This window comes from Scleropages formosus, chromosome 3 (genome assembly GCF_900964775.1).
Source record: "Scleropages formosus chromosome 3, fSclFor1.1, whole genome shotgun sequence".
NCBI classification, from domain to species: domain Eukaryota; kingdom Metazoa; phylum Chordata; class Actinopteri; order Osteoglossiformes; family Osteoglossidae; genus Scleropages; species Scleropages formosus.
Window position 1 is genome coordinate 28547914 of NC_041808.1, and position 19231 is coordinate 28567144.

The 19231-nt window shown below is 46.5% G+C and overlaps 1 protein-coding gene across 1 annotated transcript in view; it reads right to left on the minus strand.

Annotated features, from left to right (window-relative positions):
* Positions 1 to 663: 663 nt before the first annotated feature.
* nfil3-6 (nuclear factor, interleukin 3 regulated, member 6) overlaps positions 664 to 19231 on the minus strand; it is a 42922-nt gene continuing 24354 nt past the window's right edge. The window contains exons 3-5 of the mRNA XM_018738407.1: positions 3270 to 3339; positions 2026 to 2209; positions 664 to 1888 (exon numbers count right to left, since the gene is read on the minus strand). Coding sequence (XP_018593923.1) covers positions 664 to 1888; positions 2026 to 2036 — 1236 coding nt within the window. The 5' untranslated portion in view covers positions 2037 to 2209; positions 3270 to 3339. The remainder of the gene's footprint in view (positions 1889 to 2025; positions 2210 to 3269; positions 3340 to 19231) is intronic.

The window sequence follows — 19231 nt, forward strand, 5'->3', positions numbered from 1 at the left end:
TTTTATTTTTTTCCCCTCCATTTATGCTACAGTCTCTTCTGTATGAACAAAATGCTGCGTTAATACTGTAGACTGCCCTTATTTTAGATAAACCGCAGCTCTTTGAATTTTGACACTTGTGCAACCAACATGATTTATGGCATTTTATCATACAAATACAGTAATATGCAGATTGGCATGAATAACTTATGGTGACGTAAGTCAAAAGTACGTCTTTTCCTACTGTGTTGTGACATCTGCAGCACTCTGGTGGGATTGAGGGCCATTCAGATGAGGTCTTCTTCTTGCACATTTCTTCGCAGTGTTCGTCGGTGTACCAGGTCCATTGGAAGCCATCAGCCAAATGTGCGCTCTTAGTTTCCAGCTGGTTTGAAATTCAATGTTATGGAAGGTTTGTTCCAGTGGAACAATTTGGTTCATGCACTGTGCTTACTGTCCAAAACTAAGGTGAAGTGATGATCCCTGAGCCTGGAGGAGGTCTTCAACACACGGTTTGAGTAATTGTAGGATACGAAGATGGAAAGCAGTGTACTGCTGAACAGAGACCTTTCCAGGTTGGCAGGAAAATGGTGGCAAACAGTGGTAATGAGTCATATTCCGTGAGATTCCAGAACGGTTTTGGGAAACAACCCCTGTTCTTCTTTCTCACTGGGATCTCCTCGATTAGTCCGCCTTGGAGATCAGCTTCTGGGAGAAAAGCCACTTCAGCTGGGCCACGTCCTCGCTGAGGCAGTTCAGCTGGTGTCTGAGGACACTGTTCTCCAGGCGGCGCCGAGAGATGGCCGAGCTGCGGGGAGACTGGTAGCAGGGCTCGCTGGGCCGAGGGCAGAGCCACACTCCTTGGCCACTATCTGCCAAAGGCTGCTGGGGGTGGAACGGCTCTTCCCCTCCATAAGGAAGCCAGGGCCTCTCTGGCTCTGGCAGAACATCCCTGCCTCCCACATGCTGTGAGGGTCTTTTTTCCCCAGGGTTCTCACCCATCCTGCAGCTACTGCCATCACTCCATGTCACTTTCAAGCGCAGCTTGTGAGGGAGGCACCTCGCACTGTCCCCAGAGTCCTGCCTCCCTGCCACCTCCCCAGAGGGCTCGGCCACAGCATAAGCCCCCACGCCACCCTTGCATGCTGCAAGGCGCTCCCCTTCCGGAGAGCGGGGCTGTGATTCGTACCCAGAATTCTCTCCGTGTGACAAGGACAGTTTGCCGGGCTCACTTAATCGGTCCTCGAGGATCACGGGGCTTCCGACACTGGAACTTCCCGAGGTGGCGAAACCGGAGTCGTCAAAGATGCAGCCCATGTCCCTGGCCCCCGTCCTTCCATACAAACCACCCTGGGTGGGAGGCACGTGGGGTGGGGTCAGTAGGGTGCCTGCGTCACTGCAGAGCCCGTAGCAGTGGGGCCTGCGAAGCAGGAGGTTGCAAGGAGCTGCGGGGGTAGGCTGGACTGCTCGATCGACCGTGTTCTCGACAAGACCGAAGCGGAACTTGAGCGCCAGCAATTCGGCCCGCAGGCGGGCGTTCTCCTCCAGCAGCGCCAACAAGCGGCGCTCCAGCAAGGCGTCGTGCACCCGCCTCCTCTCCCGCGACTGCTTGGCTGCCTCATTGTTCTTCCGCCGCTTGTCCCAGTAGCTGTCGTTCTTCTTGCTGTCCGGGGTGAACTCACGCCGCTGCCGCAACATACCACCGGCCGCCGCACCCCGGGACCCCGCCGGCCCGCAGGGGCAGCCCAGCAGAGAGTGAGCCGGCAAGCTTCTGCAGGTCAGGATGGACACGGCTTCATCTGAGAAGGAACAAGACACCTGCGAGGGCTGCAGCACCCAGCCGGTTCGCTCGCCCTGGTCCTGGGGGTCCTCACACATATCCTGCTGGTTGCTGTAACGGTGACGCCACCTAGAGGCACGATGACGACATCACGTGGGAGCTTAGTATTCTGTAAGGAGTTACAGCGCACCGGTGGAATCAGTTCTCTTTGTGAAAATCCTGACAGATGTGACACTTCTATCATCCAGTGCATCTCATGTTCTCACCTTTGTGGCATGATTTACCACGTCAAAGTCCTTACTGCCCAACATTGTCGTCAAAGCTTCTGGCCAACGATCGTGTGGGTGCCTTTGTCGTGCTCGGCATGGAAAGAAAGCTGTGCGTGTGCCCATGCGACTCTGTGACGTTGAGATGTGGAAATGCGCCGATGTCTCGTTTCTTCCCGAAGGCCTGAAGGTAAAGAGCGCAGTTCAGGGCTTGTGCTTGAAAAAGGGAGGAAGAGTGTTTCTTTTCAACAGCCGGTCAGCTTTCAGTTTCAAAGTGTCTGCATGACATTAAAAATTGAAAAGGCTTCCTTTAAGTCTTAGAAACTGCCAGAATTGAGACACTTACTGGAAAATCTTGATTGACTAACCCTAACCCTAACCCAACAACCCATAGTTGGTAGTGTAGTGGTTAGCTTTCCCAACTTTGGGTGTTAAGGTTGCAGGTTTGATCTCCAGCTGTCAGACTCTTGAATAGCATACTTACCCTAAATTACTCCAGTGAAATTTTCCAGCTCTATAAATGGGTGAACTGTAAGTTTGTAACAATTGTAATCTTAACATTATGAGGCTGAAGAAAAGCACTAGATAAAAGAGTAAATGGACTTTTAATTTCATAATTTTTTTAAATTTAATGTGTCTCGATGTGGGGGGTGTGGTGGCACAGCGAGCTTGTCTGGGTCCTGCTCTCTGACAGGGCTAGGGTTCGAGTCACGCTTGGGGTGCCTTGCGATGGACTAGTGTCCCATCCTGGGTGTGTTCCCTCCCTTCCACTGTTGCCCTGTGTTGCCTGGGTTAGGCTCCAGCTCACCGCAACCCCGCTCGGGACAAGAGGTTTCAGTCATCATGTGTGTGTGTGTGTCCTGACAACAATAAGATACTCATGGGGATTTATAGAGCGAATAAAAAGTACTTTCTTACTGAACATGTGCAAACCTCATGTCGTATCTTTCTCCGTAAGGTCCAGAACCGACACCCTTGAACACACCGAGTGAAGAACAACTGAAATAATCCATTAGTTATTTTTTCCACACTTCACGTTTTCATGCGAACAGCAGTTCTAGTGTTTGTGTGACCTTTCCACTCTAATGCTGTCAAGCAAGAAGCAAGACGACCTTTAGAAATCATGAATACACCATAACACTAATATATATTTATAATTCCTGATGTTATCACGAAAACGGGCCGATCCCGTGAGTTTTGAGCACAGTTTTTCGACCACTACTTAAAGAGGGGTTGGGTCTTACCCGTGCAGGTGATGAACTGAGTCCAGTCGTGTGGCTCCAAAAAACACTGATCACTTCTTCCTTCATCAGCCTGTGTGCAAAAGTTAACACACGATGTTACGTTGAGAGTCATACTCCAGCTCATAGAGACACACTGCCTTGTGTGCTCCAGAGCAGCGCCTCTCTCTCTTCGCCTCTCCTCCCTTTCAGTGTGTCTGTGGTCTCCGCTAAGGCTCCCTTTTCCCTCCAATATATGCTCATCTGAGGTCCTCCTCTCACCTCATGTGAACCACGTAGCCCTTTTGGAAGAGCCCTCCTCCTTTACAGAGCTCCTCAGTCTGCGTTCAAGTCCCACCCTCTTGAGAAAAAGCTCCGATGTTTTTTCAGATATCCTCTTACCTCACCCCCCTCCCTCCTGTTCCAAAACATCTTCAGTCACATGGTCGCCGCCATCCTTCTGACACCATTAAGAGATGCAGAGCTCTGAAGATGCTTCCGTGTCCCGTGCTCCACCACCGCTTACCACACAGGTGAAACTGGATTTTTGGTTTGTTTTCAACAGAAGTGTACGAAATGCGTGTCCGGCTTGGACACTGTGTGATTCGGACCATGTCAGTGCTTCACTCTGTTTTACTCTGTATTTGTATTGTGGTCCTGAGGATATCAGTGAATGAGGACAGAGGCTCTGAAGTTCATTTAAATCATGGCATGAGAGATCACAGAGATGTGTGCAAATTAGTTTCTTTAATAGAGACAACATTGAGTAAAACGACATGCTGGAGGAAACCTCCATTATTTCGGTATCAGGGAACTGAATATAGTCTTCATAATAAAAATCAGTGCACAGCTATAATTAATATGTCTTTTGAATATGGAAGATGCTGTGTATCACAAACTGCAAAGCACTCATTTTTGGTTCAATGGGTGACTAGCGGGGGGGTGCGGTGGCGCAGTGGGTTGGACCACAGTCCTGCTGTCCGGTGGGTCTGGGGTTCGAGTCCCGCTTGGGGTACCTTGCGACGGACTGGCGTCCCGTCCTGGGTGTGTCCCCTCCCCCTCCGGCCTTACGCCCTGTGTTGCCGGGTAGGCTCCGGTTCCCCGTGACCCCATATGGGACAAGCGGCTCTGAAGATGTGTGTGTGTGTGTGTGTGTGTGTGTGTGTGTGACTAGCTTAGGTGAAATCTGAAGAAGGCAGGATTTAAATCCAAAGATCCTGACTTCCTCTGGCCAAGGTGTTTATATTTGGCGTTGGAGTCTGAACGCTGTTGACATCTGCAGTCCAGGGATGCTGGTTTAGACATGTCTTTTGCAGGATTTTCAAAGCAGCATAGCTGTACTGAAAAGAGAGAGCAAATACAATGTTTCTCGTGCACATGAGTGCTTGTGTACTAAGTGCACTGAGCACATGTGTGTCTTTAGTACAACAGTGGTGTCTCTAACCTAGAGTGTAGCAATTACTTTTTTTTTATTTAGGGGCCAGCAGGTGGAGTAGTAGTTAGAGTTGCTGCCTTGTGCTCAAAGGACCCAACTTTGAATCCCATTCCTGTGTCATACCCTTGATCAAGGTATTTATCCTGAATTTCTCAGTAAAATTACCCAGCTGTATTGTAAGAAAATAAGTGTAAGTAGCTGGCCACTGCACTTCTCTTTGCAGAAAAACACCAGCTAAACAAATAAATGCAAAAGTAAGTCTCCTAGCTGTTTTCCAGGAACTTGGGCTGTGCTGAAGCGTTCAGTCCCGTAGCCGTTCACGCAGATGGAGCGCAGCACTCGTGACCTTGCAAGACACTGAAAAACACACATCTATGGCGAAGTTCACAATCGAGCATATTAACAGAGCCTCGAGCTGCTTAGCCAGCCGTTTGCTTTCCGGAAAGGCCGATGGAGAGTTTAGGAAATCCTCTTTTCTAGAAACACCAAACGTAGTGAGGCACCCTCCTTCATGCAGCTTTGACACTCCCGCCAAGATAAGCGGAGAACATGGGAAATTACTTCATTGTTCATCGGCTGTGCGACTTTTCAGACAAGCAGGAGCGAAACATCCCGACCTTGTCTGCATCAGTATGAAATGCGTTTTTTTTTTTTTTTCACCATTCTGACCAACATGTCTAATTCAGCATCGTCAAACACGGTGACGTGATTTCGCTGAATTACTTTCCCTCTCTGTGCATAGCTCCCTTGTGCGGTTCGTTTTATGGCCTTGTCTGTCCGGAATGCGCTCGGAACAGCGGTGCGCTTGTGACATTATTTTAAACTTCTCCCAACAGCATTATGTAACAATGCTCTTAGCTTATTACATTTTTTTCCACCTTTGAAAATTTTTCATTTGAAAACGCTGCAGTTGTGCAAACGGTGCTACATTAAGCAGACTTTCCACTGGTGATGAGCACTTAAGGGCTATGAGCCTCTGCATGGGCAGGAGCTTCAGTGGCCACTGCTTCTCATCTGGTTTCCCTTCTTCACTTTCAGCATCAGGTCATGTTGCTCCCAGTACAGCCTTGTGTTTGGCAGCTGAAAACGTTGGCCTTGGACTTCTGCAGGACACTGCTTTCACTGGTGTGGCCCGCTCTTTGCGGGCCCACACACACACAATCCTCTTCATTCAGCACTGGCAAGACTTCAGCTCAGCAGAAGGCCAGAAATAAAAGTAAAAAGATCAACAACCACACTGTGCTCAAGGGTGACATTGACCCGTCGAAGTGAGGATACTGCTATACGCCTGCCATCCCACCAGTCTGTTGTCTCTTATGTGATCTGAGCTCCCCCACAAACGCACCGATCTGTAAAGCTTGTTCCTAATCCCCAGCTTCAAGTGCATGCTGTGCTCTATTAATCTCGGTTTGTGGAGCAGCCAGAAACAATCAAAGACTTGCACTGGCCAAACCTCAAAGAATGAGCTGGTAGAGAATGAAAAAAGGGAATAGAATTCACAGAATCATGTATAAACAGAGTAAATACTCCCTCTGTTATATTCCACAGGATGCTTTCTTTGTGAGTATCTTCACTTTTTAAAGCCCTTATGCATTAAGTGAAAATCAGACCTCTTGCTCAGTTTAAAACCTTTCAATTGTCGTGAGACATGGACAATGAAAGTGTTTAATTTTGGTCTAGATTTACATTGAGCTGCTAAAAAGCTATTTTTAAATGGCAGCCAAATTGCTGTACTGAAAATAATTTAGAAAAAGTACATTCAGCATCGAGCTCTCTTCTCCTTTGAACATACAGCAGCACACTTTCAGAGAACATATGGAACAGTATTAACCTGTACGAACTGTACAGCAGCACTTGTACTCACTGGAGTCTCATTCCCAGTTGTTTCAGTTGTGTTCACACAAAGTCACACTGTCATATACACCTGGGGTCCTTGTTGTTCCAGGCTAACACAGATGGACATGTAGATACATAAGACTTGCCTCCTGATTTAGACATACTGTAAATAGTCAGCAAAACCTCTCATTTATGTCTTCTTACATTTATTCATTTCGCTGAGGCTTTTCTCTGAAGCACCTTACAATTGTTCACTCATTTGTACAGCTGAGTAATTTCAGTGCAGTGATTCAGGGTAAGTACCTTGCTTAAGGGTACTGCAGCCAGAGGTGGGAATCAGACCTGCAACCTTTGAGTCAACTGGCAGCAGCACTAACCAATACACTACCAGCTGTCTTACCTTTTTGCCTCTATGCATTTATTCACTTAGTAGACATTTTTCTCCAAAGCAACTTCTAATGAACTCTGTGTAGTGTTATGAGCCCACACACCTTGTTCACCAAGGTGACTTACACTGTTAGATACACTACTTACACTGGGTCACTCATCCATACATCAGTGGAACACACTTTCTCTGTGACACTCACACACTATGGGGAACCTGAACAGCACGTCTTTGGACTGTGGGAGGAAACCCAAACACAGAACATTCAAATTCCACACAGACTGAGCAGGGATCAAACCCACATCCTCTCGCACCACCCAGGTCCAGAGAGACAGCAGCACTACTCGCTGTGCCACCCACATTCCTTTTAATCCATCACCTGAGTTCTGTTTTTGACAAAGCCATGGAACACTGGTTGAATGTTCTTACACAACCGACAAGAAAATATATTTTATTGCTACGGGCCGTACCCAAAGATCCCTCCACAAATTTATGTCTATTTTTTCCCGCTAGAACATTTGACTTGTATCAGAATTCAAACTGATCATGTAAATTAATTCTGGAAGGTTTTGTCACCTTTTCAGAACTTCTGAGATAGTGGCACACAATCAGCCCTGCTAAATACTTTTCCTTTGCATTGCATTATACTCTATATCTGTATTCACTGGAATTTTTATAGTCAAGAGTCCAAAAGCTTTATTGCTATTTACGCATTCATTACACTGGAGATCTTACACAGTTTCTCAGAGTATAGCAACAAATAGGAGCAGAAAGTGAAACAGACTGTAAATGCACTAAACTCTGTAAAGAACTATAAACAATACAGCAAATGCGTCGTAAAACTATACCCACTAAACACAGAAAAGTACTTAATAGGTGGGTCACGCTGACCGCATTGACCCGTGACTTACATGTCAAGGAGAGCACCGCTGCGAAAGTGTGTGAGATCCCTTGTACTGCTACCCCTCGACCCGAAGGTACTGTATGTCGCACGGATACTGCAGTGACTGGTGTTCCTTGCAAACAGAGACCGGGCCTTAAAACGGGGAGAGCAGTGATTGTGAAGCAGTGTTTCCCCATTAGGGGAAGTGAATTTTACTGCAAAGCACAAATGAGGTGTGAGCTAACAAGGTTATGGAAGACACTCCAGAAGGCATCTGCAGCTGGTATTTGCGAGCCATCAGAAAGGCGGAGATGATTTTGTGACTCATGCAGTCCTTTAGCACGCAATCCCGTTTTGTCTCCAAAGGGAAAACTTTGAATTGTGTCTTCTCAAAACGGGTCACTGAGAACAAATCTGGGGTGCAGACGGTGACACGGTGACTCGCAGTTTTTAGCCTGAGTAAAGAGTAAAAAGAAGGCTGCGTATATAACCTTTCAAAGGTACCATTTTTCAGGTTACTCGGATAGGAGACATGTTGAATTAATGATATTAGCAGTGTGTTGAACACTCTTTTATGTCAGTTAATAGCATTATATATGTGAGTTGGCAGTCAGTCATTATCTGCAGCTGCTTGCCCTGAGTGGGGTTGCGGTGAACCAGAGCCTAACCCGGCAACACAGGGCACAAGGCCAGAGGGGGAGGGGACACACCCGGGATGGGACACCAGTCTGTCATAGGGCACCCCAAGCGGGACTCAAACCCCAGACCCACCAGAGAGCGGGTACAGGCAAAACCCACCACACCACCGCCCCCCCCTTGAAACCGATGATGTTGATTTCAAAAAACTGGTTTCTCGAAAGACAATAAAATACACAATTACACACACATTGTCGGAACCGCTCAACTCATTGGGGGTCGCGGGGAACCGGAGCCTAACCCGGCAACACAGGGCGCAAGGCCGGAGGGGGAGGGGACACACCCAGGATGGGATGCCAGTCCGTCGCAAGGCACCCCAAGCGGGACTTAAACCCCAGACCCACCGGAGAGCAGGACCCGGTCCAACCCGCTGTGTCACCACACCCCCCAGTGCACAATTATTCTATGTTAAACAGTCAATAATATACAGTATAAAATACATGCAACAAGAACATTTGTTTTAACCAGTTCTTTCCTGATGTACGAGTAAACAGGCTTTTTCTAGTTTTGCTTTTATGAAGGAGACTTTCAAGTGAGCATGGTTGCTCTCCATACCCCTCTGACATCTTCAGACTTGGGCACAGAGTAATAAAGCAAGAGTTGAAGGGTTATGCAAACATACGGTATGGAACTTAACTTCAGTGGTGTCACATAATTCGTAAGTACTTAACGAAGCAGAAAGAGAACGTCTGGTCCGCAGTATTGGAATCCTAGGCATGCAGAGAATCAGTATTGTTTGTTGAATTTTACTGACATTTTAAATAATGTGGAGAGGTTTTGAATATGGGGGTGTGGTGGTGCAGTGGGTTTGACCAGGACCTGCTCTCCAGTGGGTCTGGGGTTCGAGTCCCGCTGGGGGTGCCTTGTGATGGACTGGTGTTCCATCCTGGGTGTATCCCCTCCCCCTCCAGCCTTATGCTGTGTATCGCTGGGTTAGCCTCTGGCTCTCTGTGACCCCACATGGGACAGACTGTTCGTGTTTGTTTCTGAATTGTACTGAAGACTTTTTTTTTGGAAAATTCACAACTTTAGTGTCACTTAGTTTATGTGAGTATTGAAGCACAAACCAGGAAAGGCTTGTTTGCACAATGTTTCCATATTACACCAGTAATTGTAGTAAATTCTTGCCATTGGGCTCTGTTTATTAACAGGAAAGTACATTTGACAGATACTTTTAAATTATCGTTTGTCCACCAGCTGTTCAGCTGAGAAGCTCATTAATTGACCATCTAAGCATTGCATTTTCTTGATGAGTTTTACGAGTTTGCACAGGCTATTTTCGGCCTTCCATACTTCTCTTAGCCGAGTGCAGTGGACCTCATTTATGTCAGTAAGTACTGATGTTTTGCTGAAAAGCCTTATGAGGCCAGTCGCTTGGCAACCTGCCTTGCTGTGGCGCTCGTACTTTAGCAGCGCCTTATTTTTTTTTTCTCTGACCAGATTTTCCCTCAATTCCTCCGAAGGATTAAGAATCAAAGTGTCAAAATGATAAGGTTTTCACTCTGGAATCCCGAACGCAAGAGACGATGTGCTACAGAAAAACATCAGGAATCCTGAGAATGATAATGTAACAAACAGTCAGTTGAAATTAATTACGTGATTTAATTGTCATATCGATAAGCAGTTATGTCACTAACAAAGTTAGGTCCATCTACCTATTTATCCACCCACCCATCTACTGGCTACTCCTTCTGAAGATAGAGGGAAAATGATAGACATGATTAGAAACAACAAAATGTGTACAAAGTGTATTTGGTGGTACTGGACACACAAATCTAGGGTGCTACTTTACCCCTCATACCTTGTTTTATAAAGAAATGATCAGTTTCCATTTGCCAGCGAAACGGTTGTTACCTTGGGCAAGCTATTGTTGAGTGTTTCATTTCTCAATCCTGTTGATGACCACTTTTCAAGTGCGTGCTGTCATGGTGTACACAGGACTCCAGCAGACGGACTTAAGCGCGAGTGCTGTTTTATTTGAAAGGGCAGGGAAGCGAATGGTCAGGGACAGGCAGGGGTCAGTCGATCTACAGACGTCGTTCCGAGGGACAGGCAGAGACAAAAACCAGGTGGACAGGCCAGAAGGTGAAGTAGCCGGGCAGGAGAAACACAAGAGCGAGGTGAGGGAGAACGGGTGATGACGAAGCGTTGCGGTTTGCTCTGACGAGGTTCCGCACGCAGGAACGTCCGCGCTGCCTCTTTGTCCCTTGCCTCCTGATCAGCGGCAGGCGCGGTCACTTGGGCTGGCGGTTGGGGGGCATCACATATGCTGGACAGTCACCTGTCCTTGTGTTCATTTCCTGTTTGCCTGTAGTTAATCTTCAGCCTCCAAGGACGATGTGTGTTGACTTTACCCAGCAGCACTCAGTGGTCAGAAGGACGATGTTTGCATGTGTTTGAATCATGAAATGTGGATGTTTAGAGCGATTTTATATTTGAAACAAAAATTTACCCTTGAGTCTGGGGGGCAAACCAGAAGCAAATGTAAAAACAGCTGTTTTTAGTGCAAAAATAGATATCACACTGCTTTCCATGTAAGGCTGACTTTTTGATAGATGCTGGAATACTTGTCTCCAGGTGTTTAAACAGTTTTTTTGGTGTGAGAGGATGAGAAGGAGGGAGCGGAGGTGGAAGTGGGGTAGTGTGAGGACACAGCCACAAGTGCAGTCAAGGACAGAGGAACAATTTGCGACTACCCCTTACCCCCCATCACCAGTGATCCAACAGAAGGACATTAATAATCCTCTGTGTGACTTCTGCTGCCTGAAAGGAACTAGATCCACACATGCGTCTGTCTACTTGGCCATCAGTGCAAATGGCTAGGTACAAAAGAAGCCAAATGGAATTTGCTCATCACAAAAGTGTTTTCTTCTCATTTCCAGTGTACCAGTGACTCATCTGTAGACAAAAGTGCTCAGGCAGATGCAGCCCTTCCCCCAGCAACATGAAGGGAGGGCTCCTATTTTTTGTCTGTGGCATGCTTCCAGAGGGAAGTCACACTAGTGGCAATAACACGTCCTTTTTCTCATCCTTCCCTCCATCACATTTTCCATCAGGGTGGTCTAAGTCACTCATTTATCCCTGCATAATTCAGTGATTATGTGAAGGTCTGTCCGAGCTTTTCAGAGAATTGGGAAGCTTTGCACACCATGTGTGGGAGGAGGCACCGGTTCAAGGCTGAACCTACTGGCTGCGTCTGGAAACAGCTGGAAGACAGCAGTGGAGTGATCAGGCCACACTCGTTGGCTTCCTTGTATTTGGCAGGCTTTGTGAATGAGGGCACAAGACCACAAGCTGGGAAGTTGCAGCAATTTTTTAACAGCTGTCTTAAAATTGTATTGAAGATATAATTCGTGGTCTGTGCAAAATTCACAGGGGTCAAGCCCAGAATATTGAACTAGATGCACGTTAAATGTGTTTTGAGCAGAAAACTGTTCAATGATCTATGACATCGTAGGAGCTGGGTGTGTGTGATAAATATTTTCTTCTAAACGGAAAGTAAACTTCAGAAGAATCGCAAGAGTAACTTTGGAGCTGTTTGGGTAGCAGCCTGGCCGAGTCAGAGATCACAAAAGCTCTTAACCCAGAGCTTCAGGTTCTTCAACATTTTAACATGGTCAACAGTCCACAGCTTCAGAAAAGCACAAGAGAGATCCGGAATCAGTGTCTAAATTAACGATCTCTAAAAAACATGCCTTCAACCTTATCAGTAAGATGGAGTTCTGCATTCCACCGACTCAAAATGGGGAGAAGAACAGATGGTGGACTGCTGTTTTGTTCCAAGCTGTGTTCGCAGTTCAAGCTTGGAAGACACACATTCAAACATCAATGACTGAGAACAGCTCAGGAGTGCAGATTTGCAGAGCACAACCTGTCTGTTCTGGACATAAGGACAGCCTCATCGATAGACCTCATAAAACAATAAACATTCAGACACACCGGAATGATCCAAACCAAATGATGATTTCACTTTTTCTTTCTATGTGGTGGATGGTGGTAAGCGATGCGTTTAGTGCCTTGTCTTTTGACGTGCAAGCGGTGAGTCACCATGCCATTGGTTACATAAGAACATCTCATTTTCTCCCTTCATTCAGTGCCTGTTGCTATGAGTCATTGTTCTCTGTGCGTCTGGTGTAACCCTGTGCAGCATTAAGAGAGAGGGGTTCATCTTCTCTGCTATGGCCATTTCCAGTTATTTTGCATATGAACCCAAAGTCTTAGATGTATACATCTGCACCTCAGATTTTAAGCATGAATAATAGATTACAATACAGGCGTGTGCTAAGATGTTTTAACAAAATCAAGCTTTATGACACTATAGTGTTGTCTTGAAGCAGATGAATTGCTGAACGTGAGATGCGGTGGCTGTGGAGTAAAGTTCAGAGAGAAGCTCCTTCAAGCAGACGATGGTTTCGAGTTTGTGCTGGAACCCAGCCACCTGTGCTTGAAAGGCCTGCGGAGGCATTTGGGTGACCTGAGAAAGAGTGGGTTAGATATGGGCTGCCGGTAATGCAAAGATTACTCAGGAGCCTCACTCTGGTCAGCAAGACCTTGGATATCTCCAGTGGAGGAGTGGAATGGAGGGTCCAGTTTCTCCTCATCTCTCTTGATCCCATCAGCAAAACCTATATTGGAAAGGCTTTCCAGATATGGTATCATCAGCAAGGTGTAGCGCTTTCATGATGTGGTGGTGGTGCCAAGAGTAAAGAAAGACTGGAAAAGGGACTGGCAGAGACTGAAACCCATGAGTGAAATACAGCAGCAACACATCAAGTATGTCTGGAGGTACTTTACAGAGGTGGTGGCCTTTTCTTTTTGGTTCATGGGCTTCCTGTCGTTCCCCTAAAACCTACCCTGTCTGTTTTATATAGGTACTGAGGGTTTCAGAAAGGCCACGTTCACACTGTGCATTGTCGGCTGGGGGCCTGGTGACTCTGAGATGCTTAAGACTCGATCCTGAGCAGTCAGTGAGGAGGCTTTGCATTCCCAGAATTCTGTGTGCCATCCAGGGATCACAAAGTGGAGAAGATTTTTTGTTCTCTCTGCTTCCAGATCTCATTGCTTCTGCTGTCTTCTGCACCCTTTCATCCATACTGCCACCTGGAGCCCCTGGCAGGACCAAACAGGACCAGTTTTCACGGAATTCTTAAATTACTCATTTATTTTTCCATCCCAGCAGCCTTGAGTGTGTTTCCCTCTTTTGCCTTTAGATTCACCCAGGATACTGGGTACATGCTTAGAGCAGCCATCTCTGCCTAAGGGGAACAAACTCTCCAGAGCTCTTAGCCTTTTCAATCTATTTCTAGTGTGTCTCAGAGCTGTGGAATCACTCATGGCTCTGCCAGCATCTGGCTGTGCAGCTCATCACCCTGCATGGGCTTCTGCATTCATGGATGCAGAGGATTAAGACACCTTCTAAGTCAGACAGGATGGTCAGGCAACCCCTGGTGCTTTTGCACAGCCAGGAGCAGAGCAAAGGGTCATCTTAAATCACACCTATAAAAAACTAAGTGGAGCTGCTACTGCACTACTGCTGCATGGTGTTCTGAAGTATTTGCTCAAGGCTCGTCGTGTGTCCTAGTCATGGTCCACTGTGCTGCAGCATCTGCTCCCTCTACCGTCCATCAGCTGAGACTGCTGCTCATGGCTGACTGCCAGCGTCCCGCTGGTGATGTTGAGAAGTAGGTGAAAGTGATCCAGTGGTATTGCTATCATACTAAACGCATTTAAACATCTTCACCAGGTCCATGCTATCATTCAAAAATAGTCCAGTCTGTTTTTAATTTCAATGCAGTTTAGTGATAAAACATACTTTGTACTGCAGGAATCCCCATCTGCTCATTTTATGAAACATCACATCATATTCGGTACAGATTACTTGTGTTATTCTGGGTAGTTTACACACTCTTATGAGAACTGGTTTACAAGAGAGTAAGAGATAAAAAATAAAGAGCACGGGATAGTGTGTCGTTCAGTGAGATTTAATGAGTGAACAGTACTGGAAGGAATTTAGTTCCAGAGAGCGGGGAACTGGGGGATTTGTGCATGATGCTGCCTCCCCCTCCTCCTGCAGGGATCCAGTTCTTCTCAGCTCATGACAACAACCCCCCACCCTTTCTGCCCTAAAACAACAAGGGAGACAGTGAGCTGCCTTTAGGCAAAACCAAGAAGCTGTAGTCTTCAATATTTATAGGAATCAAAAGCATGCAGTTTTGCAGAAGAAAGAGCAGCAGGACATTCCAGTGGAGAGCTCTGCTTGGGGACTCAGATGCCAAAAGGCATTGTGGTAACACCAAGTAATTGTCCCTGGTGTCACAGAAGCTGTGCTGGATGGCATGCTAATGAACGTCATCATTCATCGCTCTAACAACCCATCTCACGGTGAGGATGGACAGGCATGATGGCTTATCATCTCTGACCTCTTGCAGTGGGTCTCTAGGGCCACTGTGCACTTGTGAAAGCTGAGTCAAAGAGCACAGGGACAATATTTAATAGTTTACCTTCTGTCCAGCACCCTGCAGTCTTCCCTACTACATGCTGGGTGCATCATTAATTCTTACCCAAGGGGTTTGCACATGTACACATGAGAGATTTCTCCACTCTCCTAATTAGGATGCAAACAAACAGAAATACTTGGGTGTTGAACTAATGAGCTGTGACGAGCAGTGCTTGCCTGCGGCTTTAAAAATAGCCACATACGAAAGATGGGCCTGGCGCTACAGCGCCGCGGGGCATAGCTGTGACATCATTCTGTCCTGCTCCGGGAATCTGTTGATGGAGTAACGCCAGTGCACTGATGACTTCCAGTGTTGACAAACTAAGACCCAACCATTTATGGCCAATTTCAATATACGGCCTCTGTCCCCCACTTTTCTCCAGTAGGACAATTGCCTGGAAGGTCTCTGGCTTGAACAGCCCCTCCAGCTCTTCAGCATGGAAGCATCTTTACCTTGTGCTCTTACTGTCATATGCATCTTCTGATGTATCATGTTCTGTACCTCCCCTTCGAGCTGGGTAGTAAAAGAACTTGACTTGTAATGGAGGGGTTGTGTGTCCAGGAAGGGGCCTAGAACTGGGCACTTAAACTGTATTTTAAAATAATGCATGATTAATGCATAATTAGGGGGGTGTGGTGGTGCAGTGGGTTTAGCCGGGGCCCGCTGGGTGGTGGGTCTGCGGTTCGAGTCCTGCTTGGGATGCCTTTGATGGACTGGTGTCCTATCCTGGGTGTGTCCCCTCCCCCTCCGGCCTTACGCCCTCTGTTGCCGGGTTAGGCTCCGGCTCCCTGCGACCCTGTATGGAACAAGCGGTTCAGATGGTGTGTGTGTGTGTGTGTATTTTCATGGATTTCTAAGAGTGAGATCTGTGAAAGTCCTTAAAATGTACTGAAATACAAGCTCTTTGGCTTATGCAACAAGCAGAAAAATTGAACTCACCTCACCATATCTGAAAAGGTGTACACCACCACCTCCCTTTAAGAGGCTCCTAAGTAAGTGCTAAACCTTGTTTCGACAGTAGTGGCATTTAGAAATGTCATACTCTGACTTGTGACAATGTTCTCATCTTTTGCACAAACTTGCAGTGTAATATTGTGCCTTACATAAGAGATCAGCCCAAATCAGCCTCCAGCGCCCGGTGAAGGACAGAGGGTGTCAGAGAAGACACTGCAGTGAGCGCTAGTGGGCTCCTTCTCCTCTCGCTGTCTCTCCCTGACTAGATGTGTGACTCACTGATTAGCGCTCGGGGCGTTTTGACGGACAGGGACTCGGGTCTCTCGGTGACTGGTCCTCTTGTATTATGATACAGTAGATGACAGCAATCTTTATTTTCAGAAATGTTCCAGCACTGTCCTTTCTGTAAGTTTTCTGTACCTCCACGCTTGCAGTTTTTCACTAGTTGGGCTCCTTAACCACCGTGCCCTTTGCTTTGAACATCGTAACAAGATGTGATGGAGGTGGCGGAAGCTGAGCTAAAGACCTGCATGGCAGAGAACTATGATTCCTCATTAGGTGACCCATTAGATCCAGTATCCGACGGCTGTTACAAGAGCTGACACATAACCGGCATCCTGTAGTGCCGGAATGAAGTAGCGCAGGTTTGGTGGACGCCCCTGGGAGCTGCAGGAGTGGGGAAAGGCGAGGAGGGGGATTAATGAGCTAATGAAGCACATAGGCAATCAGCATCAATGTCAAGTCTCCGTGCCCCCGCATCCAATGTCCTTCGACAGCCCTGGGCCCTCAGAGTCACAGCTTTACCAGCAGTCAGGGGGCCACCTGACCAGCTGCAGTGACATACTCAATACACTCAGTGATCGGGCAAGGAAAGAGCAATAGCTGTGGGGATGGGGGGCAACACACAGAGAGAGGAAGAGAACCAAGAGGATGTAAGTAAGATAAATGTACTGTACAGCAAACAGTCAGAGATAAATAAATAATCTTGTGCTATATAAATCAGCTAAAGTCTATCTTGCTCTAGATAAAGGACAAAGGTTGCACATAACTCAGCTCAACATTAAGTCATCAGTCACTGGCTATTAGCAGTGTCCTGGGTGCAGCTATGTGTGCATAAAAAGCATCTCAGCATCACCTTCACAACGTACTGTAGCTCTTACTTTATCAAATAAATGCGATGTCGAATGGAGCATCTGATGTGCGTGCTACCGTGGTACACAGTAGTGAACACAGACTTTCAGATGCTTCCTGACAGGCGTCAGCTTCAGCAGCGCTGATTTGTGTCGTGAACCTGAATCATAGATGGGGCAAGAAACAAACCCAGAAGAAAGATTAGCTGCACAGAGGGATGAAACGGAAAGGGGAACGGAAACAAACAGAAAAACAACTTCCTTACAGCTCAGTGCTTCCGTGCTAACGCTCACGCACATCATTCTAATGACGGCCTGTAAGCGAGACATGTCGGTGCTCACGCATTTAGCCGCTGATGCGTGGAAAGCTGATATCCCCCAGTATTGCTCGCTGTTGCCCTAATGTGCTTATGTGCCGCTTGCTTCCGACCATAATCATGTCATGCCACCGTTGATTCCGGAGAAGTGCAGATGAAAAGAGGCAGAGGCAGGTCTTGTGTGTATGTCAAAACAGCCATGTACATGGCATGGTGACTGCAGCTCTCCCTCAGATGACAATGAGCCCAAGTGGTGCCACACATGGCATAACACATAGATAGATAGATAGCAAAGGAATATGACATGAGGATATACAGTGCCATGAAAAAGTATTTGCCCGCTTCTTGATTTTTCATGTTTTGCGTATTTGTCACAGTTAAATGATTGAGATCATCAAAACAAATTTTAATATTACACAAAGATAACCCGAGTAAATACAAAATGCAGTTTTTAAATGATGATTTCATTTATTAAGGGAAAAAAGCTGTCCAAACCTACCTGGCCCTATGTGAAAAAGTAATTGCCCCCTAAACCTAATAACTGGTTGTGCCACCCTTGGCAGGAACAACTGCAATCAAGCATTTGCAGTAACTGGTAATGAGTCTTTCACATCACTGTGGAGGAATTTTGGCCCAGTCTTCTTTGCTGAATTGTTTTAATTCAGCCACATTGTAGGGTTTTCGAGCATGAACGGCCTGTTTACGGTCATGTCGCAGCATCTCAATCGGATTTAAGTCCGGACTTTGACTAGGCCACTCCAAAACCTTAATTTTGTTTTTTTTGAGCCATTCAGAGGTGGACTTGCTGGTGTGTTTCGGATCATTGTCCTGCTGCATAACCCAAGTGCTCTTGAGCTTGAGGTCACGAACTGATGGCCGAACATTCTCCTTCAGGATTTTCTGGTAGAGCGCAGAATTCATGGTTCCATCAATTATGGAAAGTCATCCAGGTCCTGAAGCTGCAAAGCAGCCCCAGACCATCACACTACCACCACCATGTTTGACTGTTGGTATAATGTTCTTTTTATGAAATGCTGTATTAGTTTTATGCCTGATGTAACGGGATGCACACCTTCCAAAAAGTTCAACTTTTGTCTCATCAGTCCACAGAATATTTGCCCAAAAGTCTTGGGGATAATCAAGATGTTTTTTGGCAAATGTGAGACGAGCCTTTGTGTTCTTTTTGGTCAGCAGTGGCTTTCGCCTTGGAACTCTCCCATGGATGCCGTTTTTGCCCAGTCTCTATCTTATTGTTGAATCATGAACACTGACCTTAACTGAGGCAAGTGAGGCCTGCAGTTCTTTAGATATTGTTCTGGGTTCTTTTATGAGCTCCTGGATGAGTCGTCGTTGCGCTCTTGGAGTAATTTTGGTAGGCCGGCCACTCCTGGGAAGGTTCACCACTGTTCCAAGTTTTCTCCATTTGTGGATAATGGCTCTCACCGTAGTTCGCTGGAGTCCCAAAGCCTTAGAAATGGCTTTGTAACCCTTTCCAGACTGATACATGTCAATTACTTTGTTTCTCATCTGTTCTTGAATTTCTTTAGATCGTGGCATGATGTGTTGCTTTTTGAGATGTGCTTCACTTTGTCAGACAGGTTCTGTTCAAGTGATTTCTTGATTCAACAGGTCTGGCATTAATCAGGCTTGGGTGTGGCAAGTGAAATTTAACTCAGCTTTCCAAAAAATGTGGTTAATCAGAGTTCATTCATGATTTAACAAGGGGGGGTGGGGGGCAATTACTTTTTCACATAGGGCCAGGTAGGTTTGGACAGCTTTTTTCCCTTAAAAAATGAAATCATCATTTAAAAACTGCATTTTGTATTTACTCGGGTTATCTTTGTGAAATATTA